This window comes from Crocodylus porosus, unplaced genomic scaffold (genome assembly GCF_001723895.1).
Source record: "Crocodylus porosus isolate Cpor-Errol unplaced genomic scaffold, CroPor_comp1, whole genome shotgun sequence".
Taxonomy (NCBI): Eukaryota; Metazoa; Chordata; order Crocodylia; family Crocodylidae; genus Crocodylus; species Crocodylus porosus.
This window is the reverse complement of record NW_017728950.1, coordinates 47,768,786-47,786,173: the sequence shown is the minus strand read 5'-3', so window position 1 is coordinate 47,786,173 and position 17,388 is coordinate 47,768,786. Positions and strand designations below refer to the sequence as shown.

The window sequence follows — 17,388 nt, the reverse complement described above, 5'->3', positions numbered from 1 at the left end:
TGGCTGGGGTAGCCCCGCGCCAGGCAGCCCTCAGGGCAGTGGCGGCGGGACCCAGCTCACGTGGTGAGCCTGGCCCCGCGGGGGTAAGCAGCTCCCCTCCCGCTGCTGCCAGCTGGGGCCTGTGGGCTGGCCCTGCCCGCCTCGCCTCACCGCTGCCTCGCCGCCACCATGGAGCACGGAGCAGGTGCCTTGGGCCAGATAAAATGGCTTGGCAGGCTGCATGGCGTCCCGTAGGCTGTATGTTGGACAAGCTTGATCTAATTTGTTTGTTTATACATTGACAGACCTGAACAACTTCCTCCTGTGTTAGTTTCCACGCTGACTGAATGGCTATATTCCTGTTGTAAAGAGTCCTAGTCACCGGGCATGTCTACTTATATAGACAAGGTACTCCCAATTATTTAACAAATGTTGCTGTACCGCAACATTGTTACTGTGCCGTGCTAAAGTACATGGAGCAGTAACTGCCCATAGTGTGCTGTATGTGCCGTGCATGCTTAAATTTCCCCACTACGTCACTGTAGTGGCATGCTATGAGCGGGGAACATGCCACTATGGTAATGTAGCTAGCACTCATGGGTAGACCCACATGATGGTTATGTTGCCATAGCGCACTGTACAACAGCATAGCACATCACAACATCACTGTAGGGTGATGATGATCTGAAAGCAGCTTTCAAGAGTAACAGTTCCAATTATTTAACAAAATAGTTTACCATTTCTCTGCCTATTTTGGCCACTTCTGCAGCAGCAGGATGTTGGCCAAATATTAGGAAGTTGGTGTCATATGGGACATTGAAACCTCATGCCTGGAGCTGCCATTGATTTGCCATTGATTTGGATGGACATTGGTGAAAGGGTGCTGGGACCAGTACCCTAAGTTTGTCTAACTCTTCCCCTCTCTACTCTTTTCTTCCTCAATGCCATCCTCCTAAAAACTTTTTGAGTCTGTCCTTAGTCTCCTTTTTTTCCTTTTTTCCCCCCCATCTCTCTCTTCTTTTCCTTGTTAGTAACACCTGGTAGCAGGTACAGAAGCCCTTTTACACATGGAGGCCTCCAGAGACCAAAACCAGTAAAGGACTACAGAATTGTTGTCAGGATCCCTTTTCTGGCTGGCTCCATGCATTAAAACCAGACCAGACCAACACCATTGCCCCTGAACTACTTGGGCCTGCCACTGCAAGTCCTGTGCCCCCCCCCACATTCATTGCTAAGATGACATGGGTGGGTCTGCTGTGTGGCTGCTGGGACTAGTACCCGGAGGGAGGGCGGGCAGGTGCCGAGCAGGAAGCAGGTGGAGGTGGCTCGTGCCCAACAGGCTGGGAGCAACAAAGCAGCGGTAGGCGCTTCATATCCGGCCGGAAAGAGGCAGCAGGAGCAGCGGCTGCTGTGCCTGCCCAGCTATGGGCATCCTCCAGCTGTGGGAGCAGCTGCGCGCCAGCAGCTCTGAGGTAGATTGGTGCGAGGACAACTACACCATTGCGCCGAGGTCTACAACACAGTGTGTGCCCACCGGCCCGGGCACCCCTGCCAGCCAGCAGCCCAGCTCCTGGGGCAGGCTAATGGCACAGCAGCAGTGAATGCGGGCGGCTGGGGCTGCACCTTGCAGGTAGTATGACAGCCCCAGCTGCCTTTAGCAGGTCCCTTCCCTGCCTTGCTTGCCCCCATCGCCTTGTCCTGCCACCCAGCCTGGCTCTGGCATTGTTCAGCTGGCCCTTGCCTTTTGCCTAGTTGGCTAGATGAGGTCCTGCATGTGGCTATGCTGGGCTAAGCGGGGGTGGGGGAGGGTTGTTCTCCTGCTATCCAGTTGCATGGTCAGATTTCACACGCTTCTTCCAGGGTTTCCAGGGTTTTATTTTAATTGAGCTTTTAAGATTATCCATTCTGAAATAGGAAGAGGCATAAGTGGGAGGTGGCCAAGAGGCATCTGCTCTGTTGATTCTTTCCAAGCTCTGGTCTCTGCCCATCCCTGTTGAAATCCACAGGCAATGGAAAGGGACCAGGCTCCTTCTGGCTTTGCACCTGTGTGATATTGTTGCTTTCAGTGGTTTCAAGACCAGATTTCTCTGAGAACTAGCTCATTGGCTCTTTTTATAGCTGGATAGTCGTTTTCAAAGTGAGATCATGACTTTGTATGGGTGGCCAGTCTAAATGTCTTACACAACCAGTTAATTGTGTGATAATTACTTCACACATGTGACCAGTCTAAATTTTATTGCATGATTAGTCCTACATGTAACATGTGGCAGGGGCCTTAGTCTTCCTTCACCCCATTCCCAATGAAATGCCTTTGCTTATTATGGATGGGACAATGCTGCCCTCATCCTCCCGGATTCTAATTTCTGGGAAATTTCTACTTTCCGGGAAAATCTTGTCTATATAATGCTTGTGAGCAATATGCCTGGGCTAATAGCCTTTGTACTGAAGCAGAAAATTTTAAGGCAAAATAACAAAAGGCTTGATGTTATTGTGCCTAAGTTAACGTGTTAAGCCCTTGCCCAGAAGCTCTCATTCAGAATTAAAGTGGTTTTAGTTCCCTGTAGCTTTAGGCTTCATGGTTACACATGGAAAAACTAGATGTTGTGACTGTTAAAAGAAGGTTTTCTTCCACTGAATCAGGTAACTACCTTAAATTCTGCAGCAGCAGGTTTTTCATCTGCAAAATTTAGGGGCTGGTTTGTCTGTTTTAGAAAACTTAATTCAGTAAATTTCTAGATCAAGATGAACTGGTTTAAGTGTATCTATGTACATCTGATCTGCACACAGGTTTTGGACTAATTCAACTATAGTAGGGTGTAATAATCTTAATTAAAATAGTGGTAGTTGTAGTGGTGTAACCTTACTGTAGATGCAGTTATACTGGTCTGAAGATGACTTGTACAGACACGATTTATTTCCCTTCGTCACTGGGAGTAGATAATCCAATAGGAAACCATCCTTATAGTAGTATAACTGTGCCAACCTTGTGTGTGTGTGTGTGCGCGCGCGCATGTGCGGGGGGGGCAGTTCTGCTTTAAGTAGAATGTTTTACTGCAATTATTACAACTAAACAAGTTATTTAGATTTTAAACCATTATAGGATCATAGAAAAATAGGGTTGGAAGGAACTTCGCAAGGACGTGTAGTCCAGCTCCAAACAGGATCATCCCTGACAAAAACCATCCCAGCCGAGTGTTTGTCCCATCTGCTCTTGAAACTTTCTAAGGATGAGGATTTCGCTATTTCTCTAGGCAGCCTGTTTTAGTGTGACCACCCTCATAGTCAGAAAGTTCCTCCCGGTTTCCAGTCTAAATTTCCTCTGCTTCTGCTTGAGGCCACTGCTCCTAGTCCTATCCTCTGTAGCCACAGAGAAAAGCACATCTTTATCCTCTCTATACTTGCCTTCAGGTATTTGAAGACATGTTATCAAATCCCCCCTCAGTTTCCTCTTTGCCAGACTAAATAATTGTAGTTCTTTTAGGCTTTCTTAATAAGCTCGCTTCCCAGGCCCCTACAACTAGTATAACTAAATTGATGTTTATTTAGCCCTGTTGCAAGTTCTCTAATAAAGACCAACTTTCACTTGTTCTTACAATGATTTCATATGAGGTAACCCTAATTATATGATTCCTTATAACCAGGGATTCTGCTTTTCTCTGATTTAAAACCCCTCGATTTTCAATTAAAAATAGTAACACCAAATCCACATTTTTATGTGATTTAAATGAAACACCACTAATGTGTGTGTGTGTGTGTGTGTGTTTCATTTTAATTATGGAAAAATGTGGATTTGGGGTTACTTTTTTAAAACCAAAAAAATTGGGGATTTTTTAAAATAACATGGTGACCATGAACACTTATGCCTCCATTGTTAGCTGCTTCCTCCCCCTCCCCCCAACTGCTTAGTTTGTGTGCTTGTCTTTAGTTGTGGAAAATAGTGACACTATTTCATAGGCACAAAACCAAAAGGATTCTGTACACAGAAGCTATGCCAATTTGTAACACCTGGATACAGTCAGTTGGATTCTCTGCTCTCTCAGCCCTTCTGTTGCCATTTACATCCATATAAATTGGGTGCATAATTCTGTCAGATCAGAATGGCAGTCAGTATTCCTCCCTGCATTCCCCTACCACCCTTTTCCCTGGGAATACAAAGTATCTCCTGTGAAAAGTGGGGCAGGGGAATGCAGGGAGGAATACGGCCAAAGTCCAAAGGAAGAAGGATTTGGCCGTAAAACTTAGTTAGATTTCATAGACATAGGGCTGGGAGGGACCTCGGAAGATCGAGTCCAGCCCCCTGCCCAAAGGGCAGGAAGTCAGCTGGGGTCACAGGATCCCAGCAAGATAAGCATCCAATTTACTCTGTCCAGCCTGAAATGGTCTTGCAGGAGTTTGTGACCGTTCGACCTCGTCATCCCTTGGGGCGCTCTGGTGAACAGACGTTCCCCCAGAAACTGGTGGTCACTCCTGATAAACTTATAGGTGGCCATCAGATCACCCCTGAGCCTGCACTTGCCCAGGCTAAAGAGCCCCATGGTTCTCAGCCTGTTGTCATAAGGTCTGTTTTCCTGACCTCTGATCACACGCGTGGCTCTTCTCTGGACTCTCAAGCTTCTCCACATCCTTTTTGAATTGTGGAGCCCAAAACTGAGCACAGTACTCCAGCTGTAGCCTCACCAAGGCCGAGTACAAGGGGAGAATGACGTCCCGGGGTTTGCTTGAGAAATATCTATGGATGCAAGCCAGCGTTTTGCTCGCTTTACTAGTCACAACACCACATTGCAGGCTCATGTTTATCTTGTGGTCAATCATGACCCCCAAATCTCTTTCTTCTGTAGTGCTAGCTGGCGTAGCACTGCCGAGCCTATAAGGATGCTGCAGGTTTTTCCTCCCAAGGTGGAGAACCTTGCATTTTTCGGTGTTAAACACCATGAGGTTCTCGTCTGCCCATTTGCTGAGCTTGTCCAGGTCAGCCTGGATCACTCGCCTATCTTCTGGCGTGGATGCTTTGCCCCAAAGTTTGGTGTCATCAAAGTTTGGTACCCAGTAATTGACAGTTTGGAGCATTATAATTAATATGCAGCCAATTGGAACAAAACACCATGTGTTCATGGGATGAATTTATTACTCTTACTGATGGACATCCCCAAGTTACAGAATCCAGTTGTTGAAAGAATTGTAAAAAAGGAAAAAAAAATGGAGTGAGGAAACCCTAATACAAAAATACCCCTGTTCTCAATAAATGATAATTCATTATTAAAGGGAACTACACAAACTCCCAGCTGTTTGAAGGAATGGATGTAAATAACACCAAGAAACTGAAAGGAGTGGGAATAGCTCTGCAATTCAGCCATATTATTCTTGCATGAACTTCTTAAAATTGAAACTCTTCTCCCATTACTTCTCAGGGTTAACTAAGCAGATATGTGCAATAAGGAGATAATAAATTGGACTTACTAGCAGTTTGGGTCTGCAGAGATTTCTGTGAAAGTAAGTATCTGTGGCAGGGCACCTGGAGTGCCTGACACTTTAAGGGCAGAAAACAGGTAGCAGCCAGGTGCCTGATGAGGGCAGCCATTTTGGACCCAGGGATGTAAGCTGGGCTGCAGTTTGCTGTAGGAAGAAAGGAGGTAATATCAGGCTGAGAGGCTGCTCTGGCCGGAGTTGGGAGGTCAGGGCAAGGCCTACGGGGTGGAGGTGGCCCCTTGTCTTGGGTAAGACTGCACCCTGGTGGGGCTCCTAGTCGGGTAGGAGCCCCCAGGAAATGCCAGGCTAGTTACCTCCCTGGTAAAAGGTGGGTCGGGGTGCCTTATAACCACAGCTCTTGGTGGTATTCTAATGAGCAGTGGGAGCCCAGTGCTCATTAAGGAGCCCAGAGACAAAGCTCAGGCCAGAAGAGGGACCTGGGGCCACGCCCAGGCAGCACAGGAAAGTCTGGGGGTGCAAGAGAGATTCTGAGTGAGAGAGGCATCGAACAGAGTGGCCCTGTGCATGGGGACAAATGAGGAGGCCCACTGGGGGCATAGTGGCCCACCTAGGAGCCAAGTAGGCCAGCAGTTGTCGAATCACTTGGTCAACACTCAGGTGAGGGTTGTGGGAGACACCCAACAGGCTGCACTAGGGCTGGCCGAGGCAAGGAGAGCTAAGCCTGAAGCTGGGTGAGGCTGGGCGATATGAGTGTGGCCCAGGAGAGAGGGCAGTATGAATGAGGCTGGGTGAGAGCCAGTGGAGTGAGTGGGACCCCGGTGAGAGAGGGGTGGTATGTGAGTGGCCCTCCAGTGCTGTAGGAAAGAGTGCCCAGTTTGCTCCACCATAGTCTATAGACAGTAACATTTGCAAGGCATGGGTCCGAGTGGGTATTAGGCCCTTGTCAGCAGGGCGAGTAATGGCGAGCCTCCTGCCCTTAGTAACAACTCTCATATTTTTCCATCAAAGTGGCAGACAAGCGAAGCAGGTGGTTACCACAGGAGCAGGGCAGCCGGCGGAGACCTGAAGAAGAGGCCACCCTGTTATAGTATCCATATGGGATACAAAAAAGGAAAGTGTCCTTGCGACAAGGTATTTATCACAATTTGAAGATTTCATTGGAATCTTGCAGGCCATGGCATGAGCACATCTCCTGTGGCAGGGGTGAGCAATTATTTTGGCTAGAGGGTCACTTAATGGCTCTTTCATTTTTCCTCTCTGTCTGCCTGTCTGTCTCTCTTTCCCTTCTCTCTGTCTTTCTGCCCTTCCCTCCTCCCCCTTTTTCCAGAAGCTGTTGGGTTTGGGGCTGCAGAACCTGCTGGCTGTGCCCATAGTTGACATAGTCATCCACCCGCTGTGACAGCAGCCCCTGCCTGGGTCCACAGCTGATGCCACTGGTAGGTTCTGGGTCGGGGGTCTGGGTGGGAGCTTCCACTGCACCAGGAGGGCAGTGGCTTCAGCTCTGGATGCTGCTGGCAGGTTCTGTGTCTGAGCTCCTGAACCTACCAGCAGCATCCACAGCTGCTGCTGCTGCCTGCTCACTGTGGCAGAAGCCCTGCCCAGGTCTACTGCTAATGCTGCTGGGTGGATGCTGTCCTGCCCACCTGACCCCAAACAGCGGCTGGAGTTGCTGGCTGCTCGCAAGGAATTGGTTGATGGCTGTCTACCCACAGGCCAGATCAAATCTGTTGCCGAGCTGGATTCAACCTCTGGGCTGTATTTTGCACCCCCCCCACCCCCCGCTATGACCCGAAACTTGAGAAGAACTCTGGGCTGTCAACCTTGTGGTTTGCTGTCCATGCCATCCCAGCCCATGTCAGATACTGAAACTCTGTGCCTATAGCTGCCATTGATTTAGATGGACAGTCCATTAGCTGTAATCGGAGTTCAACTCCCCCTCTCTTTTATTCCTTAACCTCATTCTCCTAAAAACTCTTTTAGTGTCTTTTGTCTCCTGTTTTTTCTGGCTCTGTTTATTCCATGCTAACAAAGTGTATTGCATTCAGTTACCAAAGCCCTTTTATACACTGAGGCCTCCAAGGACTAAAACCAGTGAAGGACTATGTAATTCTTATCAGTGTCCCTTTTCTTGCTGGCTCCATGCATTAAAAAAAAAAACCCAAAAGAACAAAAATCAAACAATTTGAGCTTGGCACTGCAAGTCTTGCCCACCCCCGTAGTTCATTGCCAAGAATATATGGGTGGATCTCCATTGTGGCTGCCTATGGCTTTCTGAAACCTTTTGGGGAAGCAGCCTGTCAATTTTGTTGTCACTGCCCAAGAACCTAGTACCAAGGATAGAAACGTTTAGAATAAATGGAACATTTCTTGCTTAAATCAACTGTGCCTTGGATTGGTACAAACAGGGGATTGGTAGCACACCCTGAACAGATTTGCTTTAAAATGATGGGAATGACATAATCCTGCAAAACGCAGGTACATAAAAATAAACCCCTAAAAACGCAGCTGTTTGCAGATCTATGGGTGAAATCCTAATTCTGCTTCAGTCATTGACATTGCTGGATCTGGGATTTCACTCCAAAATTCTATAACTTGGTCTGACTTGGCAATGGTGCTGACCCAAAGCTTGCTGAGGTCACTAAAAGACTTCCAGTTGTCTTTGGGAAGCTTTGGATCAGATCCTTTGAAGCAGTGGACTCAACTCTGGCTAATCTGCATGTTACAAGGCCATAGGCAAGTCAGCACTGTTTTGGGCTTGTTTGAACAAGAATTTTCACCAATTTCTCTGAAAGGTATTTGAAATTCAGCTTAGTAAGAGTGGTTGAGATCCCTGTGCACAGTCCTGACTGATTTTTAACTTGGAATACATAAATTTAGCTTGACGTGGCTAGAAAGGAAATTTAAAATCAGTCAGTACACATCAGCATTAAGCAATTTTAAGAATGTCCACGCAGAAGTTTTGCATAGTTCTAATTAACATATTTTTAAAACTGATTTGAATTAAACTGATGAGGTCATAGATGCAGGCCTGACATGCACTAAAGTGTCACCACTGGGTTCAAGAGGTACTGCAGTGAGTAAGCATTTGAAAAAAATATACAGGGTTCTGCTGTATTTTCCAACATTCTGTTGATGCCTTCCAGTACCCTCCTGCATTTAGCAGTTTTGCATTAGGTCTCCCCAGTGTGTGTCAATTAATGATGTTCTACAAGTTGAGTTAAAGTGAAGTTTCCATTCTTTCCAATTTCAGGTTAAAAGGAGGATTCACTTGAGGAATTCACTTTCCTCTTCCCAAGTTATTGACTGGCAAGGAAGTAGAGAATGTTATAGTCTTTTTTCGTTATCTGATCCATGTTCCATAGATGCTAGATCCATAGATATTAAGTAGACAAAGATCATCTGAAGCATGATGAGAAATATGGGATTGTGTAAATATAAAGGATGCCCCTTTTTCCCTAATCCATTGGAAAGTTTGCATTTGGTTTCCAGGACTGCTACTTCATTCCATTCCTACCTTGTCAACCCTGTTCAGCATCCATTTATTGCAGTGCACTGAAGTTAACCATATTGACTTTTTTGATTACCAGGAACTAATTGAGTAACAGGATAGGTTGACTGCATAGTCTTGTGCCATAATCACTTATCCTGGATGTATTTTGAATCGCAAATTGGGGGGATAGATGTTTTAACTGAGAGAAAACAGCAAGGCTAAAAAATTAAAATACACCCTAGGGAGTGACTAGAGAGGAGGTGTATACTAAAATTAGATGGCAAAAATCAGTATGGTTGTGCCACTTCAGCCTGGTTGGTGAAATGGTGCTCTCTGTTAAGGATAGACGTTTAGCCCATGAATAGGCTAATTTGAACATATTTATAGCCCTTGAACATGTTACAGCCCTTTGGCCAGTATGGTAGCCCTCTTTTATAGTGTTTCAAGAGAAACCTCTACAAATAAGCCTTTTATCGTCTTCATATTGGCCATCCAGGTGGAAACAACATTTCAAACCAGAACAGAGGTAAGACAAATGCCAAGTGCCGAAGTTTATTATCCTGCACCCACAAAAGACTCCTTTGCAGTAGTGCTACAGTGGAATCCTGCTTGTGGGAGAGCTCATCACTCTGTAGCAAATGTGTTCGTAGCATTGCATTGTACATTTACATGGCAGTCTGGAGACTGTACCTTTATTTTCACTTGGAGAAGTCTTTTGCTGACCAAAATCAAATGATTGTACTATTGAAGTCTGTTGCAAATTTGCCACGCAGCTTAAACCAAATAATGGCTGCATCAGGCCTTTGTGTAGCATCAGGGGCTGCTCTTCTATTTATGTTTTTAAAAGAATGACATGTCGCTTCTAACCTGCTTAAAATCTTCCTGTCCATTTTGACAAGGCCTGTAACAATCCTCAAGGCCAGTCCTAAATAAACCTTGGAATTTTTCTTTTTTGTCATTAGTCTACATGAGCTGAGCTATTTTACTTTTGGGGATAGGAGTTAGGATTTTGTTGAATATCAGACTCTTCCATGTCTTCAGTTTAATCTTTCCTTTTAAAGCTGGGAACTCATCCAGATAAAAGCTATCTTTTAGTTCTTGGGCTGAGTACAATTTTCAATGTCTCTAGTAGCGTGTATGCTATTTTGAGCTGAGCAGGAGATTTGCCTTTTTCTAAATATTTTACTATAATTTAAATCCAGAGGCCAAGGCTTTTGAAGAAAATGCAGCTCTGTGAAGAGTCATCTTTAATTTGATTTTGAACACATCTTGCATACCACACTTCCAAATAGAAGCTGCTTCTTTAGTGTCTATGTCTGTCAATGCTAGAAACATCACAATCTGCTCCTACTGTTTTAACTGAGACATTTAAATCGTAATCTCCCTGAATTCTCTTCACAGGTAGGGTGGGGACAGCATGCAAAGGAGTAAATGGACATAATCACAGATGAAGGAGAAAACAGACCCATTAAGTGTTCAATCTTGCATTCTTCATGCACCTATATTCTCATTTACTTTCAGCACAAGTCCATTGGGAAATACCTCAAAGCAGTCATAATTCCCCCTTTTGGTGGGAGCCTGGTGAAGATGCAATGCTTTCTTTCACTTGGGTAACTAATGGAAACACAAGGGGAGTAATCCTCATGCTTCCTCTTGCCACACAGTGAAGTAGTTGTAGAGTTGCTATCCACCAGCTTGGTGCAGCCTAAAAGCAGCCCTCCTTTGTTTTAAGGTAGGAGTAGGTGATATGTATAGGGACAGTTCTCCAAGCTTCCAAGGGAGCTAATTTTGACAATGTACAATTCTGGCATTCCCAGAACTTCACCCACAGGGTCAAGGATGGAGTTTCTGTTCTAATTGTGAATGGTGTCCTTTTGTGTTCATGAGTTACATGCACATGCTGTATGAAAAGAACATATCCCTGGCCCTCGAGTTAGTACTTTTTAGTATATATTCTCTTCTGCTCTTACCTAGGATTACATGCATAAAAATGATCTTTGTGTACACTTTTGCAGTATATACCCATAAGTGTATTCTGAAATCTTTCATTGTCCTATAACCAATTCTGACCTAATCCCACAGTTCTCCAGTTCTCCATGAAGCCTTCCAGGAAAAAAAAAATCAAGCATAAAAAGAATTTCAAAGGTTTCAGAATATTTGGGGATTTTTTTCCCCCAGAAAAGATGTACTAACCCAAACCTATTTTATTTATTTATTTATTTATTTTGCATTTGATCTCTATTAACAAGTGCGTGTTCATAGGCAATTCACAGGAAGTAATTTTTCTTCTCTCTTCCTCAGGAATATGGTGTCTAGTTTGGGGCAACACAGTTTCAAGAATATATGAAGAGAGTTGGGAAGAAAGCACATTGAAATCAGAGGTCTAGAAGGCATGATAAGAAGGAATTTCCAGACAAAAGGTTGGAAAAATGCGGACCATTTAGTTTAGAGAAGGAAAAACTGAGGGAGAGTTGATAACGGTATTTGAATAAATAAAAGGATGTTACAAAGATTGTAGTGCTTAATTATTCTTTGCATCTGCAGGGGCAGGACGAGCAGTAGTAGGCTTAAATTGCAACAAAGGAGATTTAGGTTGGAAATTAGGAAGAATTTTCTAAGAGACTGGCTGAGACCTTAAACATATAACTTTGAGAAGTTATGGGATCTCCATCATTGGAAATTTTTAACTGTAGACTGGACACACATTTGTTTGGAATGATGTAGATGGGAATGATTCTGTCTTGAGAAGGGTGACATTGGACTAGATGACATTTTGAAATTCCTTCCATCTTATTACTCTGATTTACTTTTCAGTCCTGTCAATATGACAGCCATCCTTGCAATCACTTGTCATTAGTAAAACTTGAATGAATGTCTCTACTGCTGATTCTGGAATGCTTCGAGTCTTCACTTTCTTTCCATGCGTAGGTGGTCAACATTGAGAGAAAAAGGGTATCACTTTGCTTTTGATCTCATTTTGTCATTATACAGACTTTGAATTACAGTAGTATAAATTATTGTTGAATCACGACAGTGTTCCTCCTAAGATCTATTTACAAAGTAATTTAAGGATGCAGTGGAGTATACAGTACATTTGTACTGTTGCTCAGTGCAATGACTCCCACCACCAAACCTGGAGGCCTCACCAATTTTGCCCAAGCGGTTTTTTCTCAGATCATATTGTATGCTATTTTCCCTAGAAGGTTTAGACAGTCTAGAAACTGTAGAATTTTTTAAAATTCTATTTTACATTGTTTTTTCCTAGATGAGCAACATCTTGTTTTTTGTTTTGCCACCATATGTATGTGCTTATTCTGTCAATGTGCAACCTGCTTCAACAGTGGAATATATTTAATATGGACTCTGCTAGTTGTTGTTGGTAAGTTGATTTAACTTCTTTGCCTTGGTTCATGCGTGAACTGAAAGAGAGAGGAAGTTAGATTTTCCTGTCCTCAACTGCTGTTTTTGGAAAACCAAAATGGCCCTGACATCTATCAAAGTTAGCTTCAGCTTGCTTAACACTGAAGCATAAGCACTTTCGTAAAGGAAGCGTGACAGTAGAGGTTGGCTGGAACTCTGGCCTTAGCTCCTGTCTGTCTTTCCTTTATGTAACTGCTCCTGTTATATTTGGGCTTAATCCTGAATGGCATTGGCCCTCATCAAGTCCATTTATTTTATTGCGAGTTGAAGGTGTTTGAACCACACTGAGGAGAATGTCAGCACTCTACAAAAACCCTTGGTTTGCAACATACTGGTAATTTCTTCCCAAATCAATGACATGTTCACCCACTTTGTATATAAACGATTATTTTGCCACTGACAGCAGAAGATGTGGAGATACTATATGTACAAAATAGAGAGCGGCTATACACATTGTCTGGTTCCATGAGGCAGTGTGAGGGTTTTACCTATGAGTTCGTTGTGGAGTTGCAACTACTGGCTGTGGCTACCTTTCACTTCTTCAGTGGTTGGGAGGATGGTGTGTATAGCTTTAGAAGAAATATGAAAAGTTTTTAGGCTATTTAACTATTTCAGTAAATACTGGTACCCCCGTGTTCACATTTGCTCCATTTTGCTATTTAAAGGTGACATCTGCACTTTTTTATAAATGGTTTGTTTTGCAATAAGTTTGGGCTGTCACCGAGGCTGTCACAGGTTTGAATCACCCTTTTGGGAATTACAGCATCATTTTTTAAAGCTACCTGAATAGTTTCCAAACAGACCAAGTTCCACGTCAAAGCATCTGCTATTAAACCCATCCATCTAAGCAGTGCATTTCAGTCCATACAATACCGTAATTGACTTTTAATTGGCTTCTCCAGGAATTGGCTCAGTGTACTTCCATGCCACCCTCAGTTTCTTGGGTCAGATGCTAGATGAGTTGGCCATTCTTTGGATCCTGATGTGTGGTCTGGCCATGTGGTTCCCCAGAAGATACCTGCCCAAGGTTTTTTGAAATGACAGGTAATATATCTTCAATAATTCGGTACAAAAGAAAAGGATGGTTCTTTGTCTGTATCTTTGGGCCTGTTTCACTAACGTTATAACTTGTGCATGACTACCCTGAATAACCTTGCCATTGTACTGATATTTATTCCTACTCCACTTCCTCACCCCTTTCCCTTCCCCCTGTTTGTTACCCCCAGTCCCGCTTATTGTATCCTGTCTAAAATTAGGCCTTGATTCAGCAAGTATTTGCAAGCGTGCATAGACTTGAGCCCTGTGGGAAGTAGTTGAGTTCAATGGGATGGCTCAAGTTCAAATTTAAGGTTAAGCGCATGCAAAGTATTTAAAGGCTGGGAGTAAAGACTGTTTAGGGGTAAATTATATCGCAGCAGGTTTTTTGTTTTTTCTTTCCTGTGTGGCTAGAAAAAGAGCATGTGTTAGAAAAGGGCATGGTTCCAAGAAAAAACCTGCCAGAACATGAGGCCATAACTATATTTGCAATTTTTTTGTAGTATAGTTGAGTAAAGAAGGTGACAGCAAAGCAGTTTGAGCACTGAAGTTGTTCTTCCTTTTAAAACTGCTAATACTAGTATATTGCACTGTTTCCTACTTTTCTGTACTCGTGTGTTTTATTTCTGTTACCAATCTGGTTAAATGGTTTTTGAAAGACTCTGTATTTGCCTCTCTCCTGGCACACACCTCAAATTGCTGTCATTGTGCAAAGTTTATCTTAAGTGACTGTGTCAGTCTTGTGACTTGTTCTGGGCTGTATGAATCTTGTGGGCTTCTTCATAGTACAACTGCTTTTACAGAATAAGCATGCTGTCTGTTGTTTCACCTCCAAAAAGCAAAACCACAGCGTTCTAATAGTGCAATTAAAGGACGTTTTGGCATGTCCAAAAAGCACCACCCTTAATTACATAAGAATTGCTTCCCCTAGTCATTACTTCATATAACCTAGCGTGACATCCACTGACTTTTACCTGCCTAGATTCATAATATAGCTTCCTGTCGAAACACCGTTGCTGTGAGGTCTTTATTTAAATAAAAGGAATAATAAATTATTGGTGTGAAATACTGTTCCTGTTGCAATCTGGGTTCAGATTTACATCGGTAAAATCCCAGGGCACAGCTGATTTTTGGCTGACATCAAAATCAAGATAACATAACATTAAATCCCTGTTACGTTTCCCCTAAACTTTCCAGAACAACACTTTACCTTGGAATTTGATATTGTCAGCAAAATTTCAAGGAGATTTTCTTTTTGCAGAAGTTTTAGAGAGGTCAAGTTATCTTTTTGACAATCAGGTTTATGGGAAAAAATGTTTTCTGCCAAACTTTGCATTATAACCTTATTTGTTCTATCCTCATCACTGTCATATTCTTCCTTCTTTTCACCCTCCAAACTTTTTTAACACTACTGAACATGATGTCCTGCACATTCAGGGCTTCTAGACACTAAGGCTAGAGGCAGGAAAGTTGTACTTGTGTCTATTTTGCATATTCTTACAGTGCCAGTTGTCATTTTCATATCAATTTATTCACCTCCATTATATACTTCTTCTAAGTAACTGACAGCTAGAAATGTGTCTTCCAAAGCTAACAGCAGTTCTGGGGCTGATGGGTTGAGCTCAGTGCAAGTTACTCCCATGCCTATCTGAGTTGGGGAATGGAGCAACACTAGCATAACTTGTCTTTTCTGCAGATGTAGAATTAAAAAGAAAAAATATGCTGGCCATACACAGCAACAGTTTTATGGTTATGAGTTGTACATTGTGAAGCAGATCTTGTCCTTTGTAGAAGATCCTTTGTATCATCCCTGTGGGGGCATTATGATCCTTGGAAATTTTTTGATACGGGGCTGGCCAATGTTGACAGCCCTATGGTCCTCTCACATATGTCTCATAAGGGTCAGTCAAAGCATGTCTGGCAGGGATTGGTAAAATACAGGAGCGGGAACTGACTAAACCTTGTTATTCTTGTCTATGGGACAGCCATCGAAGGATTCCTAACTGGTCTCAGAAAAGGTACAAAGATGGTTTCACATCCTGTTAGCCCCTGCTTTGCATGGGCTCTTACCAATAGGCTGCATCTTTTAAGAAGTGAAGCACAAAGTGTGACTCAATTGGAATATTTCTGTAGAATGCCTTCATTTTGACTTCCTTGAAAACGTGAGGGAAATTCATTCAGATTCTGAATTTTCTAGAGGGCATCAGTTTGGAGGATGTTTCCTCCCCTACAGATGATAGACCCCAGAAACAGGATGTTTAAGGCATGTTGTCTTCCAAACAGAAAGAGTCTTAAACAGAGTTTAAGTGGTTTTGATTTATATGAATATGTCAAGCAGTGTACTGTAAACAAATAAGGCTTCCTTCTAACGTCGATCAAAACTTAGCCTTGAAAAGTAAATCACAAAAGCTGAAGTCTCTCTCCAAATAATAAAGTTTGGCTTTATCTTCAACTTAAAAAAAAAATATTATCCTATCACGTGTGGATTTTAAGTCTTTAAAGTTCTTGTTTGCAAGTCTATTTTTCCATAACCATGAAGGTTAGAACCTTCCTCCTTTTCCTTCTTGATGACATTCTCTAGTAACATGATTTCAGGAGCTGGGGCTTTAAAGAAAAGAATACCTGTGATAAGACTCTAATGACAAATCATGAAAATTGACAACGTATCGCTTTTGAAATCCAACATAACTCCATTCATGGAACTGGAAATGCACTTGATTTATACTGGTAAGAGAGAGGTAAGAATGGAGCCTCCTGTTCCAAAGTTTGTTTTACATTGTAGCAGAGCACTAGGGTGCTCACTATTAGCAACAATAATAAGGACAGTGGCCAATCAGTAGGGCAGCACAGGTGAGGGTTGCCAGGGCAACTAATGTTGGTCAGCTGGCTAGAAGAAAACAGAGCTGGGCCTTTATAAACAGCCGAGGCAGGCAGTTCCCTTTTGGAAGCTGCAGGAGCAGGAGCTCTGCGACAGAGTGGAGCAGACAGAGCAGATTGTTGCAGCCTGACCACCTAAGCAGCTACGGCATGATATGGGGTGGAGAGAGAACCCTGACTGGAAGGCCTTTACAAGACAGCCAGGTGGGTCTAGGTTCTATGCTTTAGCCAGGAGGCTCATTGTTATGTTACAGCCGGCTGGCTGATGGTTTCGTTATCCTTAAACCGGAGGACCGGGTGAGGCTGTAGGGGTGTGAGGAGGCCTCATGGGAGTTCCCCAATAATCTGGGGGTTCCCGGTGCCCAGTGGGGCACAGCTGTTTGCGCCGGAGAGGCGCAGTGTGCGGGGTTTCAGACCCCAGCCCGTGAGGGCAGTATTTTGCCCAGTGGGGCAAACGACCCAGGAAAGGGTCAAGGGTCCAGGCATGGCTGCGGCCACCTGAGCCCCAAGCGTGGGCAACGCATGCGCGAGGCCCGAGAAGGCGGGTCTGGGGCCAGGTGGGGAAAGGGCCGCCTGAGCCCAACTTTGAGAAGCCCGAGTAAGGGCAAGAAGCGCAGGAAGCGCAGCACAGGCCCCAGAGAGGGCGAGGGTAGCGCGAGCAGCGCGGCACACGTCCCAGAGAGGGCAAGTGTGAGGGCTCAGCTTTGGGGGTGCGTTGGCCCAGCCCCAGAGCTAAAAGGGGGCAGTGAAGAGCCCCGGAGCTAGTGGGGGATCCCGACCCCAGCCCAGCAGGGCAGTATCGGGAGTAAAGCCCGAGTAGGGCGTAAGACCCCAAAGGAGTGATGCATAAAGCGGTTCGTTTCTCTGGAGGCCCGCAAAAATCACAGACACACATACATTAAACGGCACAAAGGTGGTATTTGTTTGCAAACAAAGGTCAGAGCAGAGTCAGGTACTCAGATTACTCTGACCAAGCATTGGTATTCGCAAGCGAAATTTATCCTCTCTCCCCTGGGCACGTGTGCAGAAACAGGAACTCTTACAGCTTACTTCTGTTTCATACAAGCATACATGTAAGTTACATCACTACATACATCGCATGTATAGTATAATTAACTACTTAAGTATGCAGGGCGGAGAAGTAAATATTCATCAGCTAA

The 17,388-nt window shown here is 44.1% G+C and overlaps 1 protein-coding gene across 1 annotated transcript in view; it reads left to right on the top strand.

The window, feature by feature from the left end:
* Positions 1–1,403: 1,403 nt before the first annotated feature.
* Positions 1,404–17,388, top strand: part of ACER2 (alkaline ceramidase 2) — a 23,238-nt gene continuing 7,253 nt past the window's right edge. Inside the window, 6 exon segments of the mRNA XM_019554736.1 lie at positions 1,404–1,501; positions 9,302–9,422; positions 12,162–12,192; positions 12,195–12,275; positions 13,219–13,360; positions 14,811–14,853. Coding sequence (XP_019410281.1) covers positions 1,404–1,501; positions 9,302–9,422; positions 12,162–12,192; positions 12,195–12,275; positions 13,219–13,360; positions 14,811–14,853 — 516 coding nt within the window.